This window comes from Brienomyrus brachyistius, chromosome 15, assembly GCF_023856365.1.
Source record: "Brienomyrus brachyistius isolate T26 chromosome 15, BBRACH_0.4, whole genome shotgun sequence".
Classification (NCBI taxonomy): domain Eukaryota; kingdom Metazoa; phylum Chordata; class Actinopteri; order Osteoglossiformes; family Mormyridae; genus Brienomyrus; species Brienomyrus brachyistius.
Window position 1 is genome coordinate 23,792,170 of NC_064547.1, and position 22,114 is coordinate 23,814,283.

At 39.1% G+C, this 22,114-nt stretch overlaps 1 protein-coding gene across 4 annotated transcripts in view; it reads right to left on the reverse strand.

The window, feature by feature from the left end:
* negr1 (neuronal growth regulator 1) overlaps positions 1–22,114 on the reverse strand; it is a 163,127-nt gene that overhangs the window by 80,818 nt on the left and 60,195 nt on the right. For all 4 annotated transcript variants that reach the window (XM_048977210.1, XM_048977212.1, XM_048977213.1 and 1 more), the window contains exon 3: positions 7,532–7,657. In XM_048977210.1, the coding sequence (XP_048833167.1) occupies positions 7,532–7,657 (126 nt within the window). The remainder of the gene's footprint in view (positions 1–7,531; positions 7,658–22,114) is intronic.

Consider the following 22,114-nt stretch of genomic DNA (forward strand, 5'->3'; position numbering starts at 1 on the left):
GGATTGAACAGGACAGAACTGGCAGACAGGACTAGAGATTGGACTGGAGGAGACTAGAAACAAGACTGGAGTCAGGGCTCCACTGCTAGGCTGGCACCCCTCTCTAGATGGTGTGAGCTGGTCGGGTCACGGTTGGCATCTCCCTGGTTTCCCCATGACTGAGAATAGGACTGGACTTAGGAAGACCAAAACTGGAGAGGAGGCTGGGGCTCTGAGATGAACAGGAACAGGGCATCAACCCGTGGTACAAACAGGAAAAGGGCTCCAACAGGCGGTACAAACAGGAAAAGGGCATCAACCCGTGGTACAAACAGGAAAAGGGCTCCAACAGGCGGTACAAACAGGAAAAGGATTCCAAGATGTGGCATGAACAGGGACAGGGCTCTAAAATGCGGGATTAACAGAAACAGGGCTCTGAGACATGGAATGAACAGGAACAGGATTCCGAGACACAGGACGAACAGGAACAAGGCTGCCACCTTTGACTGGGCAGTCGAACATTGTGTCACAAAGTAGCCAGAAATACTGTTTTCACAAGACTAAGTGTCTTCTACAGCTGTCATTTCCTTTCTTTGTAGCCACACAGCAATTCTTTTTTGGAGCAATTTGTCTGAAAATGAAAATATGTGTAGATCTTCATCCTTGTAATATTTTTTTAAGCAGTAATAAGATCCATCAAATACGTTCTGACTTATATTCACAAGGTCAAATGCCATCTGCTTTCACTCTTCCCTTTGATGCCACTAAGCAACATCGCTTCAATTTTTGGGCAATCTGTCTCAAAATTTAATCAGTTCCAGTTTTTTGACAAGGTGGAGTGGGGGGGTTCTCCACCTCTGAGGGTCTGTGATCTATTTTATGACCTTTCAGATATTAGACGGTCCAACATACAGAGGATGCAGATAATGCGGATGGAAGATACCATGAGGTGTTTGGTTTGGGAAGGGTCTGCAGGAGGGCTGGAGTTGTGTCTCTGGAGGGCTTACACACCAGATCCTGAACTTAATCTGGCTTTAACTGCTGTCCAGTGAGGAAAAACCAAGAGAAGTCTGATGAAGGCTCTTGAAAGGTCTAAATTCTCCTGCATGTGTCCAAACTGGTTCAAAACTGGTTTGGAAGGCACAATTATTACCAGAATGAGGTTTTTAGGCCTTCTAGAAAAATCACTGGAGGTAGCATCATTCTTTGGTGAGTGTACTACTGTATAAAGCAGAAAAGTGCATGTTACCATTCCCAAACAGTGAGGAAATATTCAGATATAGCCATCGTTATTCACACAGTTCTTCCACCTGTAATTATGCATATATTGAAACTGATGCAAAAGGCTATTTATGGATCATTAGCTGCATAACAGGATAATATAGATATTTCTACTGTATTAAATATATGATGAATGGCACAAAGTTAATGAAAAAAAAGATTAGAGAGTACGATATACCTACACTCTTACAAATGTTTTCCCTCACATTTCATACAACCCCTTGTACATATACTTTTAAAATCTAATTAAATATATTATATAAATAGCTAAACTTAGGCACAGCGCTTCTCGTTATTTTTCTGTAATTAGAGTACTGCACAACTTAATGTTTTTTTCCCCCTCTTCAATCTCTATGTCTCACTGCAATCGTGGAAAATTGCATACTGTGCATGTGTTTAGCAAAACCCAAGAGGAGCTGAATACCAAATTAACCTTGCTGCAATTTCCTTTGGTTTGCTGGAGGTGATAGGCAGGACCAGGTGTAAGCATTGCTGTTGCTGAGCATTTTATTGCTCTTCACAATGTTGTTACCTTACTTATTGTAATTATAATGTGTTTGTCTCTGTAAAATCCAGAACTGCAGCATATCAACTGAATGAACTTGCATTTTTGTACCACGAATACAAGCCCAATATTATTCTGGATGCTAAAAATGGAAACTCAGTTGCTTCATGGTAGATGATCCATCATGCCAAACTGTTCATTCAGTGCAGGGTCATGTTGAGCCCAGAGCAGGGAAGACCCTGAATGCTGCACATGATAGGGCACACGCACACACACATACACACACACATACACACACACACACACATACACACACACACACACACACATACACACACACACACACGCACATGCACACACACATACACACACGCACACACACATGCACACACACACACACACACACGCACACACATACACACACACACACGTGCACACGCACACACACATACACACACACACACACACACACACACACACACAGAGTCCTTGTTTCATATCTTCATGGGCACCCTCCATTAATTTCAATGGGCATGACCCTAATACGAACAATGACACCCTTCTTAAACCCTACACAGCCCTAACCCTAACCCTAACTCTAACCCTAACCCTCACCCTAACCCTACACAGCCCTATTGTTAACCATAAGTAACCAAACAAAATTCAGCAGCTTTAGCGTTTTTAGTTTTTGATTGCAGTCACAGATTTTTTGAAAATTGAAGTTATCCTTGTGGGGACTTTATCCCTTGTGGGGTGTTTATCACATTGTGGGGACACTTGGTCCCCATGCTATAATATATGCATAACCACACACACATACACACAGCTAGACGCAACCATTTGCCATTTTGCCCCCATAACCTTGACTTTATTCAGTAAACCATACATGGAATTTTCTTAAATCTTATAGCTCTCAGCCATAACGTATTTATTACAGAATTTATAAAAGAGGGAGCATCTTGTTAGGTATTTTAAGTGCCTTCATCGGCTCACGCCCCAGTCCAGTCATGCTCCGCCTTGCTGGATTTTAGTACCCCAATGGTTCATGAGCTTGGTAACAGGTTGGCGATTTCAGACCGATTTCTTTGTTCTCCCCGTATGGCTGTTTGTGTTCAACCTTCACCTGAACTCCTGGTTTTATTGCACTCAGGGCATACTCACATTTGACCTGGTTGCCTTATTCCATGAGCGAGCACGACGGCCCCCCCTCCCCCACTGGTCTGCACTCACATGGTGCTTAATGTTGACACATTGAGCCTGAACATGCTTTCCTCATTACCGTGCCACTGTCCTGTGTGGAAGAAAATAAGGAAATGAAAGCGCTGCCGCACAGCAGGGCGGACTTCTTGATTAACGTCCTTATTTTGTGCCTTATTTGGAGTACTTTTGGGTGCGGTGACACACGGCCCTCTTATACATTTATCCGGTATGCAACCCAGCTATTTGTATTCAGTCCTGTTGCATGTATAAGAAGATGCTCCCGTATTGCACCAAACATTTTAGAGTTTTCGTCTGTTGCATCTGTTTGTTCCTGGATACGTTCATCAGCCCAATTTTCCAGCAAATCCCGTACCTCTGCTGTAGACCAAAGTGATCCCTTTGCACAGTACCGATCGCCTAGAGCAGGCATGTCAGACTCCAGTCCTGGAGGGCCGGAGTCCTGCACATTTTTGGGTTTCCCCTCATTTAGCGCACCAGATTCAACTCCTTGTGCTAATTACAGCACAGCACTTGAGCTGAATCATTTGTGGTGGAATAGGAAAATAGCTGAGCTACACAGAGCTCTGGCCCTCCAGGACTGGAGTTTGACACCCCTGGCCTAGAATGTACACCGTTACACTCTTATCTTGAGTTTTCTTTCTATGCACTGATCAGATCTATTATCTATTACCTGTGTTATGAGTGGATTATGGGATCTTGATTTAGACTTGGTTTGTCTTTGGAATGCCTTTGCTGCTTCTTTGACATATTGCCTCTGTTTCGGATTGCAATTTTGGACTACCAACGCGGAAATTAAACCTTTTCGCTTCCATAATTGGATGCAGTATATCACCTGCTCACTTACAAGCATGCTCTCATTTAGGCAGATCTCTTCTCTAGACCCTTAACTGTCACGTTGCTGCTTGAGAATCTTAATGTGAATATACTTTGAGGAGCCCAAGATGCTTTTACAGCACGCTTGACTTCCACCTACATCTAAGCTGCTTTGAACAACAGAATCTGCTAAGTACTCCGACATTAACAGAAGTGCATATGGTATACCTAAAGGATTCCAGGAGGCCATCGATGGTTCTTATTTGATACGTTTATTAAAACAAGTTAGTGCAAAGTATACTACAGTATAATACAGTATTGCCTCTAGACCAGCCACCCTCGAAAAACCAGTACTTTGTTGAAATATGCACTGAATACAAAAGAAAAGTCATGTGAAATAAAAATTCCATCAAAGCCTGAATTCAGCCCCTTCTCCAAAAAAATAGAATCGTCTCCCTGCACTTCTATTAAAATAACATGTAACAATGGAATATGAAGTATTCTATTCAACTCTTTCAAAGGTCACAAGTATAACCCAAGGCTTTGGCTCACAATTGAAAAAAGCTTATCAAAGTGCTTTTTTATGGCGACACTCTTAGTCTTTTCTCAGCTCCTCACTTTGATCTGACTGAAAAAGGCTTATTTAAAGTTTCTAAACTCTTTCACCCTTCTCACCTTGCCCAGGTAGGATTCTCGACATTTTGATATGATGTACAGTATGAAGGCTGCAGACAATCATAATATTATAATGTCAGCATTTGCTGTGACAGGGGTGCATCTTTCGGGGTATTTATAAAGACTACATATCATTGACCAAGTTACATATTAAATAGATCCTGCTTCGGTGGACACATTGTAACATGTGAAACGTTGAATATGGATATATGAGAGTGCTGGTCAAAAAAACTGCTGGTGAAACATGAAAGACCTACAAGTAAGATGGAAATGAGCTGAAAACAGGAATGTGTCCACAACATTAAGTGTTTCACATTTAAATACAAATTTTAACATTAAAAAAGAGCTTATTGTCAGATTATTGTGGATCCGGAGTGATTCTGTGATTTGTTTTTAAAGCAGGGGGGCACGATTCACACAGAGGGGCCAATCTTATCACTAGCGAATGGTATGTTATGAATTGGTTAGTGACAGTGAGGAGTCACTCCGGGGGCCAATCAGCTTTAAGCTGGGGAACAGTTCTCCTGTGGCCACGCCCAAAATTTCCAACCCTGTTGAGGATGCCTGTCCTCTCCATCCCTTCTTCAACTTGTAGCTAGTTTTTGAATAACATGGAGAATATTATTAGAAATCAAACTGCATGCTGACATCAAAAGAAACATGGCAATAAAAAAAGTGACAAGACTGATTTGCAAAAAGTATCCAGAATTTCAATATGAAACTGAGTGCTTAAAACCGTATTATTAAAAAAGTAACAGCTAACATTCTATATCTATGCTGGGCAAAGAACACTGAGTAAAGGCATCAGCCTTTTATTCTCCTGTATGCAACCCATGCAAAGACTTTGAATAGCTACATGCAAGTTTCAGCTACATGGAAATTACCCACCTGCAACTTGAAAGGGAGCCAAAAATACAACTGCAACACTAATGATACTGTAGAGGCTGCTGACAATATGCATCTATGAAGGACCGATACTGAGGAATGATCTAAAAGCCCACAAAATAATTCTAGTAATCTAGCAGATGAAAAGAAAGTTCCGAAGTGTTACGGCACTCTGATTTTTGAGTCATACGTTTTTCACGAAATCCACGAGGCCCACCAACACAAACAACCAAATTTAAATCCAATCTTCCCAAATTCTCTCCTGCGTCTCCATGGCCGCCCTGTATATGTTGCTTCAGTATAAAAAGCAAAAAACTGATCTCTCACAGTTTGTCCATTTGAATTCCGCAGTTGTATGTCTACATTTGAAGGCCTCCTCGCACGGTGCCCTCACACCGTAAACTGCGCACGGTCTCACCGTCCTAAATGGGTTATTTTTTTCTAATTGTTTATGATATTCAAGATGGCACCTGATGGTTCATTGCCATGAAATGGTTCATTTTCTTTTCAGAAAAAAAGACTGAAGGAGGCAATTATACATTCCATCCATCCATCCTTTACCCACTGTTCCAGGTCACGGGTGGGGGTGGCCGGGAGGGGGTGGAGGCATGAAGCCCGTCCCAGGCAGCATGGTACACACAGCTGGTGTACACCCCGGACAGAACCTCAGTTTACACATTTTGTTATTTATAATAACTAAACAAATATTCAAGCATGAATGAATGCATTATCCTTCCTCATATGATAAATGAGAGTAATATTAAATCAAAATAACATCCAATTGTTTGACATAATTGTTGTACAAAATGCCTGTTTCACAAATGCCTTTGCAAATAAGTTCCAAAGAGATTTGAGTATGCAATAGGAGTTTTTAATAATGTTTATTTATATGGAGAGTATAAAAGGTCCAATGAGGAAAGAAGGCCATCGGAGGGCTGAAAAACAAATGCAATGTTCTCAATAAACTATATACATGGCAAATTCCAGACACTCCACATTATTACCATTACCAACATCTAGCCAATTGTTCGGGAAAGAACCTCGCAGTCTCAGATAGCGGTTAATGTCCCAAAGAAAGGCATTAAATACCAACTATTTCACCTCTTGTTCAGCAACTATGCAACAACTGCACTCTCTTGATCAATCTCTATATTAACACACCATTAAGTAAACAAAACTTCAATGAACCTTTCCAGAAAGTGTGAATATATAGTATGCAGTATGCATACAGTGTTTTTATTTTTTATTGTAAAGTAAATATTGCTGCTGCACTGCCATTTAACACTCGTGCAGTGCCCTCAGGCTCCAGTTTGAAAACAGAAAAATGAACAGAAAATACTCCCTCAAACGGTTTTACACGTACAGTAAGTCTGCACTGTACTGTACATACAAGTACTGTTATGATTCTTTGTCCCTTCACATATAACTAGGGTTTATTTATTCTAGTATGTGTATCTGTATGCTTTATGTATTGCTTTAATATAAAATACTAATAATACTTTCCTTCAAAAAAATGTACTATTTGCGTTTAAGAAGCAGCTATTTATACTTTTGCGACAGTCATAGGTTTTAACTTGCTCTGTTAACTGTACTTTTAATCTTTGTTAAAAGTACAATTATTTTTTATCAATGTACTGAAGTCTGGTGTTAAAGACATCATCGCATAATTCCCTAAGGTTAAACAATTGTGCATTATTCCAACATTTAGACTACACAATCATATTGTGGTCCCATGCCCCCGAGCGACGGAGACCGTTTCTATTGTTTAACATTCAGATGTGCATCTACGTTCGCATCACTTGTGACGGCACACTGATACGGCCCATTGACTTTGGAAGGTACAGAAGGACAATGGATGCCATTATTTCTTAATGCTGCAGCCTACATGGAAAACAGCCGCTCTATAATTCAGCATAAAGGCGTATTTTAAGAGAGCCAGAATTCTTGCCGCAATTGTGGAAATGCGAAGCCTGAATTGCATGGCTACATGCAGGAAATTAACATATGCATTCTTCAAAGAGCTCCAGATACGAATGCCCCCAGCTCAGGGGGGTGGTCACCCCTTTGATCGGCTCTTAAAGGAATATGCAACGAGTGGCACAATTCAAAGTTGGACGAGGTGGCCATTTAGTAAAGATGTACATCCTGACTGTTATCACAAGCAATACTTACCTAATGGGGTTATATGCCTCCAAGAGATAGTAGGCTCTGGTTTCCCACTGGCCATGCAGATGAGTGAGACGTTGCTGCCCTCGTTCAAAGTGATGTCATTAGAAATGTCATATATCTTGGGTGGAACTGCAAAAGAAAAGAACAAAACGAGACTTACTTCAGGTTCAAGATTAAAATTTCATTCAGACTGCAAGCTTTAAGTTTGGATTTGGGGCGTATTTTTCTTGTCTTTATTTTATTTTTCGTTTCCACCATGGCTTGAGTGCCATTTCACTCCCTGAGACCTACGGAAGAAGCTGTCGTTTTGATATTGGGCTTTGGTTTCCCCTCTATGTGTGCAGTGTGTGTTTGCAGTGCGCGGATAATCGAGCGATCCCGCCGTTGTTTGGGATATCCGCAGACTGCCCAAACGGGAATAAGTAGAGCTCTGAGCTTTCGTGAGGCTCAGCCATTCCCTCAACAGACACAGGTCAACGCCCATGCAGAAAGCACTCCTTCACCTTTTATCGAGCTTCTAATGATAGCAAACGTTATTTAATCCCCAACCCTGAGGATCCACCCATCTCTAATTATTTTGCTGCTGTTTCTTTTGTTTTGAATGTTTGTCAAATCCCATTACACACAAGTAATGCAGAACTGCCAATTAATGAAAGAAGTGACTGTTAGTATTTAAGCCCCATACATTCTGAGATTAAACAAGCTAAACTGAAAGTTGCAGCTTGTCAGTAGTTTTGAGACTATTGCACAATCACAGTAAATAAATAATTTCATTTTTAACCCCTGTAAAACTCCGCCAAGGGATCGTTGGTGCTTTCTAATTGACCGCTGCAAAGCCGTAATGTTTGCCAGTCTTGTTATGATTTCCCTACAGGAGCTGCTGCTGGGGAGATGCTGTCCTCTTGTAGGTTCCGAATGAATAAATAAACATCTAATGGCACTACCTTGAATTACAGAAACGCTTACAACTGCACTATTAAAATTCAGGGGGTCTCAGCTTGAAGTGCAGCACATAGCTTGCCCTTATATGAATTCTGACAAGTTCTCCAAGGTTGATTTCTGCCACCAAATTGCGAGACCCCATTACTTTACACCTACAGACCACATACCAATTATGAGCCTGGAGGAATAAGACTTCCAGTCATCATGCAGAGCTCTGAGTACAACGTTGGCAAAGCAAGGAACAAATGCAGTGCTTTTGCTTATTTATGTTTCAAATTTAATTCAGAGAAACGATGCTTTTGTTTGTGTTATATTTGCACAGTGATCATTCAAAGACCCATTTCAGCAATCATTATCACACGGTTATTGTTACAAAGTATAATTTTTAATATAAAACAGTATATCATTTCATTAGGCTTTTTGTGAGGTTATATTATTTCACTTACAATCCAAATTTTGTTTAAATTCTTTATGTTGTTCTAGAGTTGTACTCAAAAATGATATATTGCAGACAGTATTATAGCTGTTCCAGAGCCCTACATGCTTCCTTCTGTACTTCCTGGGAATAATTCAGAATTTAGGTGTTTTTCAGAGCAGGCAGTAAGTGGTAGGATCTGCTTGCTTCTTGCTTGGCTTTGACTAGGAGTCCACAGGAAAGATCGCATCTGGCTGTCAAGACGGATTGTCCATCCTCCACCTGGAAAAGCTGAAGATGAGCTGCAGGAGGGACGCTGGGAGCTGCTTAGGTGTGACTGGATCTTTCAAAATTGGTTAAGTTTCTCTTACATGAAGAGCTGGTCAACAAATGTCACTTTAAATTTACAAACACCCCAGGTGATGAATTATGAGTAGCCTGATGAATTATGAACTATTGTACTATTTTTCTCAGCAAACTGGCAAAATATATACTTTAATTTTGTCTCAGAGGTTGAGGGGGTCAAAATTGGATTGAATTGGATTGGATTAAAGGTCTGTATGTATAATTAAAATGAAATTATATTTAAAATGATAAATGATAAAGTAGTTGCAATCCATATTTGGAATTAAGAGTTTTGGGAACATAGCTTTAATAAATGCATAATATATATGTAAACCTTCTTGCATTACTGATGATATACATTTGGCTTAATTCTGTATGTCACAGTAAATAGAAGATTTGGGGCTGTATAGTTTTTGACATTGGTACATGTAATGGACATAAACTATAAATACTTTAGGAAATACTTTAGCAAATATTTATAAAATTTTGGCTTCCAGACATATATAGTCATTTATAGAGGACTTTAAGCAAGTTACTGTTGTCAGGTTGCAGTGTGCAAACCACTCACCCAACCTCAAGGTGCAGAAATATGAAATATCAGGCTGAAATAGGAAATAGTCAGATGTGTCCTGTACCGCACCTTGTGTAGCTGCTGCCTAATGATGAGTACGCTCCTGAGTGCGAGATTTCTAGTTTTCTTACTAGGATGAGACGAGATGCTTTTTCTGCACGAGTTCCCTGAAGATGCATGACTAATGCTAATTGCTACTTAATGGCACCGAGCAATTACCTTCCCAGAATCCATCACTTTAGCATTGCCAGGAAAGGCTGTCTTTCGTTCGTGTGTGGTTGTTCAGTGCTTTCATGAGCGTGACAACTGATGTGATCCACTTGCCACGGCCTTGTCACTCACCAATTCTAAACCCAATCAAGAATTTATGGGATATTTCCAGCTCCATTATCCAGTCATGATTTGATTTGCTTTTCTTATGGAACAGCAGAGCTGCTTCTATTGTGCCTAATTCCACATGCTGGGAGCATCCTAGTGGTCATGCATACAGGCCAGGAGGGCCACACATCTTAAATCTTATCATTAAAAGCATCAAGATGACTTAAGATGCTAAGAATATTAATCCAAATTTTGGTCACATCTACCAGTGGTTCTCAACTCGCTCAGGCAGTTCTCATTTTTTGTGTAATTTCATTGCCATGACACCTGAGCCAGGTAATTAACAGCTAGATAAGTCGTTTACTTGTAGAATCAGGCACAGCATGATGACTGGGTTGAAAAACTCCACTATGGTGAAATGAATTTTGATCAGGCTTCCATCGTGCATGTGCTGATTTAGGGCGCCATATTTAACTTTGTTTTGCATACTTGTACATTTCATCGTAAGAAATCAAATTAAAAATGCCAATTAGATACCACTTAGAAAAAAATTTGAATAATGCTAAATCTACATATATATCTAGTTTATATATGAGATAGGACTTTCAAAATTCAAGATTTGGAAAATAGAGAATCTCTCCTGGCTATACTGTCTCCTGGATATAGTAATCACAAAAAAATGTGATGACAGTAATCAGGAGAAAGGCTGGGACAATAGGAATTAAAATTAAATATTGATTTTAGAATTTTACAGGTGAAGAAATGAAGTAATGTATTATATCTTTTGTTTTTTACAAATGGACTGAAGGGTATTGGGACTGTATTGTGCAAAGATGGTGATTTGGTGAACCACTTGATGGCAGACATGGGGGAAATTTTGCCGACATTTAGAAGCCGAAGAAGAGAGCTCTGTCGAGGGCACTTTCCAAGCACACTAAATAGCCACTCGGGGGGGTGGAATTGCCCCCAGTGCTGTCTGCACTCCATAATATGGCTGCACATGACAAAGTAACATGTGCAGACTCCTCGTCACATAGCTTCGGCGTGAAAGCATTTTAGCATGCCACTCGCATCCCAAGGCCACTTTGATCACGTCATGCACTCAAGTGGCGGCTTGAAGACTTCCATGGAACTTTTAAGACGCGTGCCAAAACCTGGAGGCGGTACAAAGTAGAATCGTCCTCAGCACGAGCTGAATCCCTTTGACAGTGCAAATAATAGATACCGCCCGCATAAGAAATTGAATAAGCAGCGGGGTCCTGAAATGAAGTCTCCAGCCCGGATTTGAGAGGTACATTTTTAAACGATTTTAGACCATATGCAACCTGTCAAATTTAGGCAAACTGGTTTATTCCAGGAACATAAAGAACCCTGGGTAGCCTTGGAGTGTCACATCAGCTGCTCACAGCACCCACACTCCACCCCATCTTCATCTCTTCCCAGTTATTCTGCCCTAATGGTGGGATCAAATATTGCACCCTGCCAGTCCCACCAGTGAACGTCTATCTGGGTACTGATGTTTCGGTGTTCGGAGACCCCAGCTGGCTCCCCAGTCTGCACTCAGGAGCATTTTCAACAGGGTGGCAGGCAAACCAACCCCCCTTTGTTATTTTTCAGCAGGATGATTAATTAATCCATCTCTGTGTTATCTCATTTAAACTCGATTGTTAACAGTATTTCTCTTGGTAAGTAATAATGCACTCAGTTAAATTACAGTGAACTGTCATAATCATGTAGATGCACCGATTCTTATTAAAGCAATTTTGTCACTATCCAATGAAAAACATGTATCTCGAAAATCTAATATTCCAGAAGTGTTTCCTCTGAAACAACTTTACATAATAAACCTAAAACAATGTAATAAATCACCCTTAGCACCAAAAATAAGAATCTAACTTTACACAGCAGTGGTTTAATGTTTTAAATAGACTTACATGGACAATTGTCCCCAAACAGAGACTTACTTGGTTTTCTTATACTACATTCCAGTTAGTTCAAATAGTTAGTTAGAGCCTTGTTGCCCTGTGGCCTGCACTACGAAGCGGGGTTACTGGCTTATCGGGGTAACTTGTCGGATTTAAGGTACCACATTTTAAATGGACTTCATATTCGTTCACTTACATTTTCCCCAGACAACCTTAAATCCCACAAGTTCCCCCGATAAGCCAGTAACCCCACTTCGTAGTACAGGCCACTGGTCTTTGTATTATTGGAACTTGGTAAGTTACTGACAGCTGGTCTAAATGTTTCCACATAACCAGAGCTTTGTGTTACTATTTTAACTAACTATGTTGAGTTGTTAAAATTAACAATCATCACAAGCAACCACCATGAATGAAAATGTTAACTAGCAAAAACACAAATACTGTGTTCAAACAAGAAGTTTAGGGGTGTTACTTTACCTTGACAGTGGTAACTGACAAACAAACTTCAACATAAACTTTCAAGTTTATGCTGCGGTTTCTGCTTTCAAGTGACAGCTATCAGCTGAGATAAAGTAGGTGATGCTGAAAGACTGCAAAATTAATTGTTAATGAATTAATCTCGATTCACATTCCTATGCCACCTAATTCAAGGGCTGAAATCATGTTCTCGATTCCCCATGTGCCCTCATTCTTACATGACAATGATTTCTGTGCTGGTATTAGCAGGGAGATGCATCGCATCAAACCTAGCGCTCCCTTTTTGTCCCTAAGCAGTATCAATAAATCACAGGACTCTGTTACCCCACAAACACGTTATAATAAATAACAGACTAGAATGAAGCTAATGTTTAGCGTTTCTTTCATTTAGAAAAGAGTTGTTTGTTTAAAACCAGGACTGTGTCCTTTCTGTTTATTTGACAGTCCTGTTTCAGTGACGATCATATTGTTAGTGGTACACCGATATGGAAATTACTGATAACCTACATTTTGGGGTTCTAATGACTGATAATACAACAAACTGTTGCTATCAGATGAAAATTGCATGTATGTCCACTTTCGATGCTTTTGGGGTAAATCAGGTGTGAAACTTGGCGAGCTTGTATATGTCAAGGGACAAATCAGCAACAGGAACCCAAATGCTGAGCAAACATAGCCAGAACATTAAACAAGAACCAAGGTTGGGGGACAGATTCTAAGGTGGAAAAGCCAGGGAGTCTTTCCTGGGGAGTGAAGGGAGAACGAGGCATTCATGCAGACACAGGGATATCAGTACAAGCAGAAATACTGAGAAGGGGATCAGGACACACACACTCACTCATGTGGGGATCAGGATGTATACTCACACCTAACCACACAAGAGGGAAATCAAGTAGTGGGGGAACGGCAGGAGCGAATAATGCTCAGTAATCTTCAGCTGGCAGGACTGCAAGTGAAAACAGCCGAGTGAAGGGGCATGGTGGCAGAGAGCGATCAAGATCCATCCGCATAGTGTAATAATAATAATAATAATAATAATAATAATAATAATAATACAACTCGAAATACAATTTTATCTCACGATTCTTGAGCAATGTATCTCAACACTGATGATCTTCCAAACAAGGGGTGGGAGATTGACACTTCTGACATCCAGTGGAGATACAGTAAAACCTCAGATTGTGAGTAACTTGCTTTGTGAGTGTTTTGAAAGACGAGCAAAATTTAAAAATAATTTTTAACTTGATAAACAAGCAAGGTCTTGCAACATGAGTATTATGTGTATGCTTTGCCCGCTGAGCATTATGTGATCATGACTGAACCGATGGATCTCTCTCTCTTTCACTGCGGGATTGTGGGTAATCGTTTTCCTTGCTCGGTCTCAGTCAGCGTGCCTCACTCGTATAGTCAAAATTTTGTAGAGAAGCACCACCCGAATAAGGGCGTAGCAGTAAGAGCAATGAATCTGTTTAACGGCAATGGAATGTCCCCATTTCCACAAAATCGAAAAGGAGGCAAAAGCGGCCAGCATTGGATAGGTTCCTTGTTAAAGTCGCATAAAAAGAAAAAGATTCCAGTGAGCCAACAAAATCTGTTAGTTATAGTGAGTTGTCCTACAAAATAACCCTCCTCTTCTCCTCTCAGTCATCTCCCTCACACCATCCATGATTCTTTTCAAAGGTAAAGTGCAGGTCAATTTGTTTTATGTACTTTTACTTTATATTTAGCATTAATCATTTTTGTATAAAAATTTTTGGGTTGTGGAACGAATCATCTGAGATTCCATTACTTCTAATGGGAAAATTCGCTTTGATATACGAGTGCTTTGGATTACAAGCATGTTTCCGGAACTAATTAGTCAAACAGGTTATTTCACGAAACAAATTTTCATTGGTCAATTAGATGTGAAATGCTACCAATAAACCTGTATTCCATCTATAGTAATAAGTCACAATCATCATAAATGGACATACGTGCAGTTTTCATTGGACAGTGACGACTTGTTAGACTACTATTCATGTGACCTTCAAAAATGTCATGCCCACATTGCACAGTCATGCACCCTATAACGATGTTTCAGTCAACGATGGATCACATATACGACGGTGGTCCCATGAGATTATAATGGAGCTGAAAAAGTTCTATCGCTGATTGATATCGTACCCGTCATAAGGCTTCTGTGCGCCGCATTACTCATGGCGATGCTGGTATAATACACAACTATGTCACTGGTTTATGTATTTACTATAGTTTACTTTTTATCATTATTTTAGAGTGTACTTTTCCTACTTATAAAAAAGTTTATTGTAGCCTGAGTGTGTAGTAGGCCATACCATCTAGGTTTGTATAAGAACACTATGATGTGCGCATGACGAAATCATAACACAACGTATACCCGTCGCTATGCGACACATAACTGTAGTGTTTTTTCTTTTTGTGGGGAGGGCACATGGTAGACACACACACGCATGTAGTACAAGACACCAGTGAACATAACTGCACCTGGAGGAAACCACAGGACATTCAAGCTCCTCAGAGCAGAGGGAGGTTTTGCCCCCCAACCCTGGAAAAGTGTGGCTACCCACTGAGCCTACATGCTGCCAGGTTTATTCAATAAACATTAATTACAACATTAATTCTAATTATATAGCACATTAGTAAATACTGCAGAAATGCCTCACAATAGGGCCCTGGGTTACTGTTATTGGCAAGAGAGCAGAGCTTCAGTCTCACCGTCAAAGGACAAATCATAGTTTAAAATGGCCATGACTTAATATAAGAGCAAATATTACACTGGTGTCTTAGTATTTTCAGCATTTAATCAAGCTGTTTTTTAGCATTTCATATTATTTTACATTTCATATTTTTTACATTGTTTCTCTATATAATGTGGAAGTCAAGACGTCCAATTAGGCTGAATTTTTGTTTCAAATCCACAATCTGTTTTGGGCTGAAATATTTTTTGAAAGTTATATCCCTTGACAAGACAATCTGACTGTAGATTAGTCTGCTCAAGAGAACTGCATGAGGTATTTCAGAAATATTAAAATATTTCTTCTGTCCCATAGCTCTAGTTAACAGCAGATTAGGGGCTGAAGAGATATTGTGTTTTCTTTGATATTCTTACTCCTAACTAGCAGACCCTTGGAGTCACCAAGTACTTAAATATTTGTGTTTTGGCTGTAACAGATCTGGTAGGAATCCAGTGCTAAATGCCTTTTAGAAGCAGCATTATATGGGTCACTGGAAATCACAGAGGATGTAACGAGAGCCCTCTGGTTTTCCCAGGTCCATTGATACATATTTCATTGTTATGTACGTACCATGAAGAATATAAAATATGAACATAAATCAGATACAATAAGGTCTTTCTACATATTTAATCTAAGTGCTATTAAATATTGTGAATTAGGCGCAGTTTCATGGAATGAAAGCAGTCAGATACCAGCTAGCATCTACAGTTTATTATTCCAAACCACATAAATGGCAATAACACATATTTTTGCGACAAGAGAAATATTGAAATATCGTGCCCTTTATTTGAAGAGAATGCTCTCAGCTGTCATACATAAGCAATAAAGCATTTAAAATTAAATGGTTTCCTCAGTCTCGAGGGTACCACTCCATGGCAATGAACCTAATGGAGAAGAGTGCAGATGCAAAGCTATAATTTAACAGGGAATTTGTCATAAGGTGTTTAATGACGATAAATGTCACACTGGGATGAAAGGATTGTGAAAGGCCATAGAGCCCACACAAGCAATTCCGTCTTTCCCCACAAATGCCTTTTATTAGCATTATGCAGTCTAATAGCCTAAGAAAACATCATTTGGACTACATTGTGTACCGAACATTCGATAGTACTGCAAAACAAATTAAATAATGTCAAAGCAACTGCTAGATGCCTCATTGCAAATCAAAATATGTTTGGAATGTATGCCACCTTAACAACAGAATATTAGGTATGATCTATAGAGATGCGAAAAGCAGATTTTCTTTTTGCAACAGCTCACATTAATTTAGGTTTTTTAAATCTATAATTTTATAATAATAACAATAAAAATAATAATAATAATAAGAAGAAGAAGATAAAGAAACAACAATTCTTTAAGGAAATGTTAGTTTCGATCACCATTCTGTTATTTTGGGGGAAAAAAATGTTTACCAGTTCATAATTTTGGTCATGTGGGCTTTGATATATTATGTTCGGACGTTTTATTTGTGAGTCCCTCATTGTTCTTGAATGTCTCCCCAAATTAAACAAACTAACAAACTAATAAATAAATAAAGACTGATAATATTTACAGTGTGATTTATCTCATGGGGTTAGTGCTTTGTTAAACTATCTGTCACTTTTAAAGTCAGTGCTCATTGGAAAAGTCACCACATTGTGACTGGGCAGTATTTTGCAGTTTCTTCTTGCACATTTATTCACGCTGTGTCAGGGTAGTTGAGGAATGGTGATGGACAGCAACTTGGAGGTCTGGTCACAGATTTTCAATATGATTAAGGTCGGGACTCAGATTGGTTTGCCAAGAACATCTTATTTCTTTATTTGAGTCACTTTAGTGCTCTCCTCCCTGTGTGCGCTGGATCAGAGTCCTGTTGAAAGACAGAATTCTTTCCCAGTTTGAAATCTCTGAACAAGGGGCATAGATTTTTATCCAGGATTACTCTGTTTTGTGCAACATTCATTTTTCCATCAATGCAAGCATTCCCTACTGTCACCATCACACGATGCTACTATGGGCATAATTTTTTTGAAGATGGTTTAATGTGAAGGATGTTTAAGTTACACCACAAATAGGACTCGATTTCCCCATCAAGTGCTTAAGTAAAAAAAAAAAAAAAGTGCTTAAAATGTCACGCACTATTGAGCATATTTTCCTATCATCAGCGGGGACCCGCCCACTGTGGTTAACCAGAAAAAGACGGTGTGGCCAAGCAAGACGTATAATTAATTCATCAAGTAAGAAGGGGGTTACGCCCTCAATGATTTTGGCAACAAGCAAAACATGGAGTAAGTGCATTTAAACACCACACTTGAGTTGATGGGAGAATACGTTTAAGTCAAAAAAGTAAAGTATTTATAGCTAAAAGAGACAATGGACCCCTTAGTGTGTACTGATCAGGGCTAGAAAATTCCGTTTTTGCCTTGTGAAACCACAATACTGCCTGTCACATATCTTTAAAGTCACATTTTGTGAAAGACTGGCTTTCTTTCTTGCTGCTCTCCCAAAAAGCCTCTTGAAGATTGTTGATGCATAAACACCATCTTCTTTTGCAACTAATGGAGCCAGTGCTGGCCTCAAAAGTGCTTCCCTTACTTGTCTAGTAGCTTAAGTTTAGAGGGACGATCTGTGGTAGAGAGTGATCAGTTTTTTTTTTCCTGCTTTACGAAGTTCCAGCAAAGCGTTTTTGAGGAGTAGCGTTGGAGAACTTCTACAGATGCTGTACTTGCTCTTTTCTGATTTCTATTTTTTTAATCCTGAAAAAAGTCTCCACTGCATCTATCTTTAGAGACTGATATGAAGTAAAGGATCCAACCGATTTCTCACACAGGTTGAATGAAAACAATAAATTGCACGTTATTAAATTTCGGCTTAAAAGCCAATGAATGCTGTTCAGATTGGATGGCATCTGATTTTCACTTTCAGTGAATCATTAACAGCACGGTTACAGAATGCAGCCCATATTATCAATGGTATCTCTAATCATCAGAGGCAGACAATCCAGGTCCAGAAAGCAAAAGTCCAAACCAGGATTTAAACCAACCAGTTGAGTCTCTGTGACTGTGACTCTTTATACTCAATTGGTTGGTTTTTGACTTTCGGGACCTAAAATGTCCACCTGTGCTAATCATTATGTATTTTCTGTAATGTATGTCTATAGTGTATGCTAAAATACAATCCTCACCTTAGTAGAAACTTGATTCTAAATTAAGAATTTACAATCACAAGCTGTGTAATTCTCAGTTGTTAGTATGCAGATTCTTTACTACCCCCAGGTAATATGCTTTTCAGGATTATTTAAAGTGCCATTTTATCTATTCTGCTCCGGTCTTGATGCTCCAATCTGTATTCTGGGCTTTTCTTCCAACTAAGCTCTTCCCATATTAACTGTGATCTTAATTAATTAGTCTTCATTGAGCTGTTAGTTCAATTTAAATTAATTCAACAATTCAAATCAAAAACAACATGTCAGTTAAGGACTACTTAAAATTTTCAGTTGTGCTTCAGTAATTTTTATATTGAATAATCAAGTAAAAGCTTGATTAAAGAAAAAGTCAATACTAATTAATTCTGTTTTGTCTGTTTCACAAATGATCAATTAATGGAAATGAAGGCTACTTTATTAGCTTAAATGTACCTGTTCCAGTTTTCAAGTTTAATTTAGGAAAAAAATAATGATTTATTTTTGGTGACTAAAGATACGGGTATGTTCTCATAAACCCAAGTATTCCTTTTTTAACATGAATGGATTGAATATCTATTGAATGTAGAATGTCGAGTGCCATTCACAGTATAGTCAATTCAAGGGTAATCAAGAGAACGCAAACATGCACGCAAGATGTTAACACCATAACTGAATAAAAAAAACTTATTTTGATGACAATGTCCTTTGCAACAAAATCCTTATATCTTTGCTGTGATTCCTACACCACTGACACTAAGGTGAACTCTAATTATCTGTCTATTTTTAGAGTCCATTTTCCATAATTCCTCATCCACTGCAGGGTCACAGCAGTTTTGGTGTATAACAGCCCAATAGCAAGAATGCAGTCTGAAGGGGATGCTATTCCGTCACAGGGCACATTCATACATGAAGAGAAATTTTATGTACTCCAATTCAACCATGAATTATTTGAATTTTTTTTTAATCTGAACTCCTGGAAAAATCGCCAACCCACATGCGAGCTGAATACAAGCAAGTAATTTGGACCCAATTTACACTAATATTTTGACGCTTTATTTTGGGGGGAAATACATGGAATTGTGGCTGCGCCATACAGTAACCTGCATGATGGGAATATATAAAGAGAGCGAGAAGGTAATGTGTCATGTTCAGGGCGACAACGTAATTTTGCAGCTCTGCCAAAGTGTTATGGTGCACCAGTAAAATCCCAATAAAAGCACTGGCTGTATATATAAACAAAATAACTGGATTCTCACGCTCAACTGCAAAACTTACTTTAATAATTTAACAACACCGTAAGTTTTTCAAATGAGAATGGTTGGATCTATCATAAAATTCATTACGGCAGTAAATTCTAGGAAGAGGATCAACAGAGAATTGTTTTTTGAGTGACAATGCAATAGCATCCATTATAACAATACCTTACATGGTAAAGCATTTTAATAAAAGCTTTAAAATGCTTTATGTACTAGACAAATAGCTGATTTTTGACTGCAATATTGCTGCATTTCTTGGATCTGCAACTTGAGATCAGCCATAACACACCAAGAATGACTTTAGCAGAAATAAACTGGAGCAAAAATATGTCTATTTTTCCAGGGGTTTCATTCATAAATCCAATTTGTCAGATGCAATGTTTCGGCCTTATAATGCAATGTAGTGTGAAATTCGAAATCAACACAATAAAGATATAAGAAGGTGTTTTTCATTGTAGTCGTGCTTGTGGTTTTGGGATGGGATATGTGCATGATACAAAACCTCAAGCAGAGGTTTCTTGTCTATTGTCATTTTTTCCAACCTCTGTGGAAAAAATACAGGTTTTAACAATGGATTCTCAGTGTATTATTGTCAAAGTAACTTATCTCTTCATATGCGCCAAACAATCTATGTACAGATGCAACAGAACGCCATAGCTATATATTCACCCCATACATGACTTATAACTACAGGGTTCCCATTAAGACCTGGTGCCACTGTGCATTTAAAAGTTCTCTAAATTATGTTATTACACAAGTTCCTCAACTAATTAACCCCGCTGGGTAAATGAGGTTTTTCTTCCTGCCATACTCTTGTATATTCCACTGTGATGAATCATACAGCTTAGTTATGGCTCACAGGCAAATGCCATCTGTCCCATAAGTCCAAATTTGCATCATATATATGGGCATTAGGACAATTTAAACACAAATGCATTCTAATGCAACGGCTCGCTGTTCTGTTCAACAATATCGCATATATCATATTTCCCATAATAGTGCTACAATGTTTACCAATGTATAGTGTAGGGAGAAGGACTATGACTGATTATTTAGGGCATAGTTCAGATTCTAATATATTCAGAATCCTTGCAACTTTTATTTTCAGCTTTAATGTGTTTTATTTTAGAACACAGCATATTGTAATGCATATAAAACTGGAATATAATAATTAAAATGTTAGTACACTAGTACACATTTTTGTGAAAAATAAATCCATCTGTATTACATTAAAGTGTAATTTGTATTATATGATTTCATATGCATAATCAATTTTAGATAAGTTTCTTATATATATTCCATAGTGACGCCTTTAATAGTACACTAGATATGCTTCCCAATAGGAAGTTTTTAATTAGCTTACATTTATATAAACTGATTGTAAATGTAGTTCAGATACTGAAAAGTAACAAACAAGCACATTAAGTAGAGACAGCAAATATATGAAAATAAAACTTAACAGGATGTTCAGGGTAAAGTATCTGGGAAAACTTGTTCTTGTTATTAGTGCTGAGGCGTGTGTGTGTGTGCGCGCGTGCGTGTGTGTGTGTGTGTGGGGGGGGGGGGGGGGGGGGGGGTCCAGGTATACCTTTCCTTGTGCAGACTAAATTTCCCCAATTTTTCCCCAACTTTTCCCCAATGAAAAAGCTAAAAACATAGTTAGCATTAGCATTTTCCCATACAAACGAATGAGTGGTCCCCAAAAAGATATGATTACAACTTTGTGTGTGTGTGTGTGTGTGTGTGTGTGTGTGTGTGTGTGTGTGTGTGTGTGTGTGTGTGTGCATGTGCCCACTTACAGTGGGGGCAACCATTTTATTTTATCTGCTCCACTTTGGGCTTATAATAAGCCTGAGCATTAAATACTAAGCCAGAACATTGAAAATTGAGATCTTGTTTAGCACAGTCTTTAATTTCCTGGAAAGACATTTGTATTTGGAACTGATTTACAATTATAGTTATTACAAATATGGGGGAAGTTGGCCAAAAACTACAGGAGAGTGTCACTGAAGTGAATAAGGAGAGAACTTGGTCAACAAAAGTGAGGATGAAAAGGATCTGGCCATTTAACAAATAATGATGAAACAGGAACCAAAATAAACAGGGAAGTGCACAAGGCACCTTCTGTCCAGCAGTGAGCAACACGAGGCCTTATAAAGGAAAACGAGCTTCCCTGTTCCCTGGCCCTGCTGTCCAGTGCCCTACTGAGCCTCTGAAAAAGCTCAATCAAAATGAAAATCTCCTCTGTACCCAAGACTTTGGCTAAACAACCAGCCTCTATCCTGGCCCATATATTCATCCATCCATCCATCCATTTTCCAAACCACTTATCCTACTGGGTCGCGGGGGGTCCGGAGCCTATCCCGGAAGCAATGGGCATGAGGCAGGGAACATCCCAGGATGGGGGGCCAGCCCATCGCA